The 9742-nt window shown below is 43.3% G+C and overlaps 1 protein-coding gene across 1 annotated transcript; it reads right to left on the bottom strand.

Annotated features, from left to right (window-relative positions):
* Window positions 1-4401: 4401 nt before the first annotated feature.
* On the bottom strand, window positions 4402-9159 carry LOC106604796 (uncharacterized). The gene is made up of 3 exons (XM_014199840.3): window positions 9118-9159; window positions 8807-8874; window positions 4402-6439 (listed from the first exon to the last, which is right to left on the bottom strand). Exons 2-3 carry the CDS (start codon window positions 8853-8855, stop codon window positions 5688-5690), a joined length of 801 nt encoding a protein of 266 aa, XP_014055315.3. The 5' UTR covers window positions 8856-8874; window positions 9118-9159; the 3' UTR covers window positions 4402-5687.
* Between the last annotated feature and the right edge of the window lie 583 nt (window positions 9160-9742).

Genomic DNA, 9742 nt, shown 5'->3' with positions numbered 1-9742 from the left:
CCATATATCACACCCCATTTGGCCTTGATGAAAGATTGGACAATTTTGGAGAAAAAAATGATATAATGTGTGCTTTTGGCAGTTACTGTACATCACATGCACTTGGCCACACTCATGTGGCAACATAATGATTTCTCATTGGCCAACAGTGTCCACTTTAAGGTTTGAAGCAAAAAAATAATAATAACATTCTTAAACATGCCACCAGTAGAACCAAATTCATCCTAACGAGAAGCTATACCCAGAAAAAAAAGAAACATCCTCTCACTGTGAACTGTGTTTTTTTTTAAATCAAACTTAACATGTGTAAATATTTGTATGAACATAAGATTCAACAACTGAGACATAAACTGAACAAGTTCCACAGACATGTGACTAACAGAAATGGAATAATGTGTCCCTGAACAAAGGGGGGGTCAAAATCAAAAGTAACAGTCAGTATCTGGTGTGGCCTCCAGCTGCATTAAGTACTGCAGTGCATCTCCTCCTCATGGACTGCACCACATTTGCCAGTTCTTGCTGTGAGATGTTACCCCACTCTTCCACCAAGGCACCTGCAAGTTCCCGGACATTTCTGGGGGGAATGGCCCTAGCCCTCACCCGCTGATCCAACAGGTCCCAGACGTGCTCAATGGGATTGAGACCCGGGCTCTTCACTGGCCATGGCAGAACACTGACATTCCTGTCTTGCAGGAAATCACGTACAGAACGAACAGTATGGCTGGTGGCATTGTCATGCTGGAGGGTCATGTCAGGATGAGCCTGCAGGAAGGGTACCACATGAGGGAGGAGGATGTCTTCCCTGTAACGCACAGCGTTGAGATTGCCTGCAATGATAACAAGCTCAGTCCGATGATGCTGTGACACACCGTCCCAGACCATGACGGACCCTCCACCTCCAAATCGATCCCGCTCCAGAGTACAGGCCTCGGTGTAACGCTCATTCCTTTGACAATAAACGCAAATCTGACCATCACCCCTGGTGAGACAAAACTGTGACTCGTCAGTGAAGAGCACTTTTTGCCAGTCCTGCCTGGTCCAGCGACGGTGGGTTTATGCCCATAGGTGACGTTGTTGCCGGGGATGTCTGGTGAGGACCTGCCTTTTAACAGGCCTACAAGCCCTCAGTCCAGCCTCTCTCAGCCTATTGCGGACAGTGTTTTCACTGATGGAGGGATTGTGCGTTCCTGGTGTCTGTCCCGCAGGTGTGATGTTCGGATGTACCGATCCTGTGCAGGTGTTGTTACATGTGGTCTGCAACTGCGAGGACGATCAGCTGTCCGTCCTGTCTCCCTGTAGCACTGTCTTAGGCGTCTCAATTTACTGCCCTGGCCACATCTGCAGTCCTCATGCCTCCTTGCAGCATGCCTAAGGCACGTTCACGCAGATGAGCAGGGACCCTGAGCATCTGACTGTAAGCTGTTAGTGTCTTAACAACCGTTCCACAGGTGGATGTTCATTCATTGTTTATGGTTCATTGAACAAGCATGGGAAACAGTGTTGAAACCCTTTACAATGAAGATCTGTGATGTTATTTGGATTTTTACGAATTATCTTTGAAAAATGGACGTTTCTTTTTTTGCTGAGTTTATTAACATGTGTCACACCCATTATCATTAGGCTTCTTGTCTCTAATTATGTTCTGCCCGGCGACACTACTGGGAAATGCTTCCCCTCTTTTTTCAACACACTCTTCTTTCACAGCCCTTTAATTATTCAGAAAATTTGGTCCGATATGAGACGGAGCGTGTCCATATCATTAGACTAAGGATAAACCTCAACAAGATGGATGAGGTGGAATATAATAGGAACTAGATGATGTTTATGGTAATTACATACCTGCCGATCTCCCTCTGTTTAATCTTTTACCTGTGGGTTCTTGAGAAGAATCATAAGATTTAGCACCATAGTTGGTTGAGAATGTGTACCTTTTCCCCCTTGGTGGCATCATCACCCCAAGTTAGAACTACTGTCAACAGACGATTGATTACATTGCAACAAAATATACAAACCGACTTCTGGACAGATTATTAGATGTCTGCAAAGAAAACATAACCACACTACCGGTCAAAAGTTTTAGAACACCTACTCATTCAAGGGTTTTTCCTTATTTTACTATTTTTCTACATTGTAGAATAATAGTGAAGGCATCAAAACTATGAAATAACACATGGAATCATGTAGTAACCCAAAAAGTGTTAAACAAATCAAGATATATTTTATATTTGAGATTCTTCAAATAGCCACCCTTTGCCTGGATGACAGCTTTGCACACTCTTGAGATTTTCTCAACCAGCTTCATGAGGTAGTCACCTGAAATGCATTTCAATTAACAGGTGTGCCTTCTTAAAAGTTAATTTGCGGAATTTCTTTCCTTCTTAATGAATTTGAGCCATTCAGTTGTGTTATGACAAGGTAGGGGGTATACAGAAGATAGCCCTATTTGGTAAAAGACCAAGTCCATATTATGGAAAGAACAGCTCAAATAAGCAAAGAGAAACAACAGTCCATCATTACTTTAAGACATGAAGGTCAGTCAATACGGAAAATTTCAAGAACTTTAAAAGTTTCTTCAAATGCAGTCGCAAAAACCATCAAGCGCTATGGGGAAACTGGCTCTCGTGTGGACCGCCACAGGAAAGGAAGACCCAGAGTTACCTCTGCTGCAGAAGATATGTTCATTAGAGTTACCATCCTCAGAAATTGCAGCCCAAATAAATGCTTCACGGAGTTCAAGTAACAGACATATCTCAACATCAACTGTTCAGATGAGACTGTATGAATCAGGCCTTCTTGGTCAAATTGCTGCAAAGAAACCACTACTAAAGGACACCAATAAGAAGAAGAGACTTGTTTGGGATAAGAAACACAAGCAATGGACGTTAGACCGGTGGAAATTTGTCCTTTGGTCTGGAGTCCAAATTGGAGATTTTTGGTTCCAACCTCCGTGTCTTTGTGAGACGCGGTGTGGGTGAACGGATGATCTCCGCATGTGTGGTTCCCACTGTAAAGCATGGAGGAGAAGGTGTTATGGTGTGGGGGTGCTTTGCTGGTGACACTGTCTGTGATTAATTGAGAATTCAAGGCACACTTAACCAGCAAGGCTACGGCAGCATTCAGCGATACGCCATCCCATCTGGTTTTGCCTTAGTGGGACTATCATTTGTTTTTCAACAGGACACTGACCCAACACACCTCCAGGCTGTGTAAGGGATATTTTACCAAGAAGGAGAGTGATGGAGTGCTGCATCAGATGACCTTGCCTCTACAATCCCCGACCTCAACCAAATTGAGATGGTTTGGGATGAGTCGGACCGCAGAGTTAAGGAAAAGAAGCTAACAAGTGCTCAGCATCTGTGGGAATTCCTTCAAGACTGTTGGAAAAGCATTCCAGGTGAAGCTGGTTGAGAGAATGCCAAGAGTGTGCAAAGCTGTAATCAAGGCAAAGGGTGGCTATTTTAAGAATCTCAAATATAAAACACTTTTTAGCTTACTACATGATTCCATATGTGTTATTTCATAGTGTTGATGTCTTCACTATTATTCTACAATGTAGAAAATAGTAAAAATGAAGAAAAACCCTTAAATGAGTAGGTGTTCTAAAATCTTTGAACGGTAGTGTACATACCATCCCGCTGAATTTGAATAGCATGCTATCCAAATTAAAGGTGAGTGTAGTTAAGAAGCCAGTGCGCTGCAGGCCAGAGCTGCAGTGAGTCATTTAATTGTGTTAGGTAAAGCTGATCACAGGCACACGGCCGCTGTTCGCCTGACCTCTGCTGACTTACTCCTCATGGGGCGACCCTCTGTGTCACGTAGAGGAAGACTTGGCTAAAGCAGACCTGCAGAAAATAGAAAACAGCAGTACCCAATGGATATTTAATTTAAATGGCCATGGATGTCAGATGCCACAAACCCAAGAGGAATGGGTTATTTTTGTGACTCAAAGAGAGCTCTGAAACTGTCCCTCAGTGTATCATATCACATCCTCACCAGAGAAACAGAAACACCCCTCAACACTAGCAGGCATGCCATCTGGTCCTCTGGACAGTTCCTGCTCTATTTTGAAGGCAACTGTACTGTATCCTGAATATTCTGTTTCCATCCTCTCCCCCCCAAACAATTTGGACGTGAAACCGATTTTTCTCCGCATTATTTTGATGAAGTTTGAGTCTATTTAGCAAGTATTTATTGGTTTTCCGGTGTAAACTCACCGCTTATATGAGAACTGGAACTCTGGGAGCCAAGTCCCGCCGACGCATTGCTCCAAATAGCGCGTTGGATTACCATCGCTCAACCTACCATCTGTAACCCAACACCCACCAACAGCAGTAGCACGCTCACCGGTGGGGGAGGGGGGTTAACTAATGAAGCCCCACACATGGAAATAATGAGCATATGCATTAATCATCTCTTCTTTATTTAATAGTAGCAACACTTCCCCAAAGCCTGGGCGTTATGCAACTCGACAACTATTTTTTTCCCTCTCTTCATCATACTCGTCTCAAGAGAAGTAAACACTGAATAGTCTGATTATCTCTGTGTCCTAATCAAGCAATACAAATGCATACACACGCATACACACAGTTCTGGTTCACCGATTGCAATATGAAGAAGTACAGTACATTAACATTGCCTAGAGAAAACGCAAACATGATATTGATATTGTTAGTACATTATATGTTACCGTGATTTATACAAGTTGGAACCATACACTACTTAATCTTACACTGTATAACCTTGGCAAACATACTGTATATCAATTACAATGTGTGGCACACAGTGGAGGCTGCTGTGGGGAGGACGGCTCATAGAAATGCCTGGAACGGAGTCAATGGAATGGTATCAACCATATGGAAACCACGTTTGATAGCATTCCATTGACTCCATTCCAGCCATTATTATGAGCCGTCCTCCCCTCAGCAGCCTTGGCTGGTGGCACAGTCATGAAGTACTTGTCAATTGGGCTATATGCTTTAAGTCTGAAACAACTTTCACAATAGTGACAGAACTGCAAAAAGAGAGAAAAAAATGCTGCCTCCTCCTAACATCTGCTAGACCAGAAGCCTGGAAGGCCTCCTGCCTCCTAACATCTGCTAGACCAGAAGCCAGGAAGGCCTCCTGCCTCTTGCCTCCTCCTAACATCTGCTAGACCAGAAGCCTGGAAGGCCTCCTGCCCTGTGTAAAGTAGAGAGGGATAAAAGAACAAAAACAGGATCCTACATGTATATGTTATGTAACATTTTCTTATGTCCAGACCTGGTTAAAATACTATTTGAAATCATTCCAAATACTTAATCTGTGCTTGAATGAGCCTGCATGGTATAATGGACCAATACAATTGTCCCAAAACTGCAAACACTGCCCATCCAGCACTTCAGACAGGCTAAATAAAACACTCAAAGTATTTGGAAGATTTCAGATAGTATGTTTGAGCCCAGGTCTGCTAATGACAGTCAGCACAGAGGATAGGAAAGCTTCAATGAAAGACACATTACAGCATGTACGGCCTTACTGTCTACATAGTTATGGAAAGTTACAAGACAGTATAGCAGAAAAGTTAACAATTATGCTAATTAAATCTGACAAACAATTGCTGTGCTTTTCCCTCAGGCTGTGTCCGAAATGGCACTGTAATATCCATTTCAAAATATATACCCTGGTCAACATCATGGTAATCAATATTATCAACTCTCCCGTTGCTGTTCATGATCTTCTCGCACTCCGGAGGATGGCTCCTCGGTTCCAGATGATGGTGGTTCCAGGGTCCTGTCACCTGAGAAGGACGGCTCCTCGGTTCCAGATGATGGTGGTTCCAGGGTCCTGTCACCTGAGAAGGACGGCTCCTCGGTTCCAGATGATGGTGGTTCCAGGGTCCTGTCACCTGAGAAGGACGGCTCCTCGGTTCCAGATGATGGTGGTTCCAGGGTCCTGTCACCTGAGAAGGACGGCTCCTCGGTTCCAGATGATGGTGGTTCCAGGGTCCTGTCACCTGAGAAGGACGGCTCCTCGGTTCCAGATGATGGTGGTTCCAGGGTCCTGTCACCTGAGAAGGACGGCTCCTCGGTTCCAGATGATGGTGGTTCCAGGGTCCTGTCACCTGAGAAGGACGGCTCCTCGGTTCCAGATGATGGTGGTTCCAGGGTCCTGTCACCTGAGAAGGACGGCTCCTCGGTTCCAGATGATGGTGGTTCCAGGGTCCTGTCACCTGAGAAGGACGGCTCCTCGGTTCCAGATGATGGTGGTTCCAGGGTCCTGTCACCTGAGAAGGACGGCTCCTCGGTTCCAGATGATGGTGGTTCCAGGGTCCTGTCACCTGAGAAGGACGGCTCCTCGGTTCCAGATGATGGTGGTTCCAGGGTCCTGTCACCTGAGAAGGACGGCTCCTCGGTTCCAGATGATGGTGGTTCCAGGGTCCTGTTACCTGAGAAGGACAGGTCTAGAGACACATTCTGGTAATAAGTGTGAGCTAAAGAGTGACTGTTGCAATGTATCATTCTGAGTGTTCTTATTCAACATGTCAATGTTTTTTGGGGAACCACCAAACAATCGACTCAACATTTACCATACATGCGTTAAAGAGGTCAATGGAACGCAGACCGTTGGAGATAAAAGAAACACCGTCATTGGCACCCATTCAAAAAGCGAATCTATTAAAAAAGTGGATATTCATCAAATCCCTCATTTCTATGTTCGAACAGGCCCACAAGGTGCTGCATAATATTTAGGTGTCCTTTTCCTGTTCATATAAGCTGGTAACATAACTAGCATATAGAAATTGGTGGTTGTAGGTGAAGACGTTTTTAATTGTAATACAGTTGATTGGTGACGATGACATGAACATGCATTGGGGTTGACATCTATACAAGCATTATACTCAGATTTTTACCCTAACATAGTGTGAAATACTATGTACAGTGGCTTCGGAAAGTACTCAGACCCCTTGACCTTTTCCATATTTTGTTACGTTACAGCCATATTCTAAAATGTATTAAATAAATACAAATCCTTAGCAATCTACACACAATACCCCATAATGACAAAGTGAAAAAAGGTTTTTATATTCTTCAGCAAATACAAACAGAAATACCTTATTTACATAAGTATTAAGTCCATTTGTTATGAGACTCAATTCAATTGATTGGACATGATTTGGAAAGGCACACAACTGTCTATATAAGGTCCCACAGTTGACAGTGCATGTCAGAGAAAAAACCAAGCCATATAGGTCGAAGGAATTGTTCGTAGAGCTCTGAGACAGGATTGTGTCGAGGCACAGATCTGGAGAAGGGAACCAAAACATTTCTGCAGCATTGAAGGTCCCCAAGAACAAAATGGCCATCATTGTTAAATGGAAGTCTGGAACCACCAGGACTCTTCCTAGAGCTGGCCGCCCGGCCAAACTGAGCAATTGGGGGAGAAGGGCCTTGGTCAGGAAGGTGATCAAGATCCTGATGGTCACTCTAACAGAGCTATAGAGTTCCTCTGTGGAGATGGGAGAACCTTCCAGAAGAACAACCATCTCTGCAGCACTCCACCAATCAGGCATTTATGGTAAAGTGGCCAGACGGAAGCCACTGCTCAGTAAAACGCATGACAGCCCACTTGGAGTTTGCCAAATGGCACCTAAAGACTTTCTGATCTGATGAAAACAAGATTGAGCTCTTTGGCCTGAATGCCAAGAGTCACGTCAGGAGGAAACCTGGCACCATCCCTACGTTGAAGCATGGTGATGGCAGTATCATGCTGTCAGGTTGTTTTTCAGCGGCAGGGAATGGGAGACCAGTCAGGATCAAGGGAAAGATGAACGGACCAAAGTACAGAGAGATCCTTGATGAAAACCTGCTTCAGAGTGCTCAGGATCTCAGACTGGGGCAAAGGTTGACCTTCCAACAGGAGAACAACCCTAAGCACACAGCCAAGACAATGCAGGAGTGGCTTTGGGACAAGTATTTAAATGTCCTTGAGTGGCCCATCCAGAGCCTGGACTTGAACCCAATCGAACATCTCTGGAGAGACCTGAAAATTGCTGTGCAGCAACGCTCCCCATCCAACCTGACAGAGCTTGAGAGGATCTGCAGAGAAGAATGGGAGAAACTCCCCAAATACAGGTGTGCCAAGTTTGTAGCGTCATACCCAAGAAAATTTGAGGCTGTAATCACTGCCAGAGGTGCTTCAACAAAGTACTTAGTAAAGGGTCTGAATGCTTAAGTAAATGTGGTATTTCAGTTTTATATATATATATATATATATATATATACACACATTTGAAAAAAAACATATAAAAAACAGTTTTTGCTTTGTCATTATTGAGTATTGTGTGTAGTTTGATGAGCGAAAAAACAAACATTTTATCCATTTTAGAATAAGGCTGTAACTTAACAAAATGTGAAAAAAGTAATGGGCTCTGAACACTTTCTGAATGCACTGTAAATGTAGGTTAATTTTGATGGGCGGCAATGAGGAGATTCTGGATCTATCCCTCACGCGGATGCGTGGGAGGCGTTTCCATGGCATTTTCACTGTTTTGGTTGAATTCCATTGACCTGTTTACAGCATGTATCCTGCATTGGGTTAAGGAGGAGAATGGAATCTTTCAAATTGAAAAATAATCCTTAGAATGAAACTTTTAGAATAAAAAAGTCTTTACAATGGAATATTTAGAACGGTAAAATGGTCAACAGACACTACAAAACACAACTCTACATATCTCTACACTCCAAATCTCAACAGGGATAGAAATGGTGAGGGGTGCAGAACAACTAACAGTAGGGGTGAATTAGTAGTGTGAAGGTGTCTCTCTCACATGCAAAGGCAATGCTGAGTAGGATAAGGACGGTCAACATCGTCGCCATGGTGACAGTCTCTTGAAAACTAGATTGTAAAAGATTTTAAAAAACACAACTTATCATACAGTGTATACAATAACAGATGTAAAGTAAATATCCAAGACTGACACGTAGGAGAGTGTAGATTACTTTACTAAATCACAGGTAGATTCTGTAGGTAGTGTTCAGTTGTGTTGTCTGAACAGCCTTCCAGGACCATGCTCTAATCCTCCCTATCATATCAGACAGGAAGCACCAAACCACAAAAGCAACAACATTAGTCTCTTACCTTCAATAACAAGATGCTGGAGCCTGACTGTGTGATCAGGAGTCAAGTTACTGTCTTCTCCCCAACAACTCACATTTTTTATACTAGAATTAACACAAGTCATTATGCTTGCGCAACCAAAGGGCATGTCTCTTGAGTGACTTCTTGTAATTCTGGTGAAATTTTGATGAAATTGGTGATCGCTTTCACTAGTTCCAATGCGAGGGGTTGCAGAGTATCATATGGCGTAATATGGTGTTATCAAAAGGAAATGATTTGAACAATTTTAAAAACATTTCTCATGCTGTATGGTTGCAACATGACGATGAGGATGATCATGGTGATGATGATGATGGTGGTGGTGATGATGGTTTATAAACATTCAATGTTGTTTAGACAAAACTTATACACTACAGCCAATCTCTTTCCCCATGTCCACAGTGTGAGTTTTGTGAGCATGATTGACTAAATCGCTTTAATCGAGGGAGCGGCCTTTTTGAAATGTCCAACTTACTGAGTCTTCCTCATTTTCTCTCTCGAACAACTTCCACAACAGCTTCAAGAAAATACTCCAGTAAACAACTAAACAGCCTTTTATTTCAGTCTCCTCTGTCTCTGTTGGTATCAAATTAATTGCACATTTTTA

The sequence above is a fragment of the Salmo salar genome, chromosome 05 (assembly GCF_965601325.2).
Source record: "Salmo salar chromosome 05, fSalSal1, whole genome shotgun sequence".
NCBI lineage: Eukaryota > Metazoa > Chordata > Actinopteri > Salmoniformes > Salmonidae > Salmo > Salmo salar.
Note: the sequence above shows the minus strand (reverse complement) of the source record. Positions and strands in the feature narration are given on the sequence as shown.

Bases quoted from the DNA above. Each gene is read 5' to 3' on its own strand.
- LOC106604796 (XM_014199840.3), bottom strand. From the start codon at position 8,855: ATGGCGACGATGTTGACCGTCCTTATCCTACTCAGCATTGCCTTTGCA. The intron at 6,440-8,806 runs GTGAGAGAGACA...ATGTGTCTCTAG, and splicing joins ACTCAGCATTGCCTTTGCAT to ACCTGTCCTTCTCAGGTAAC.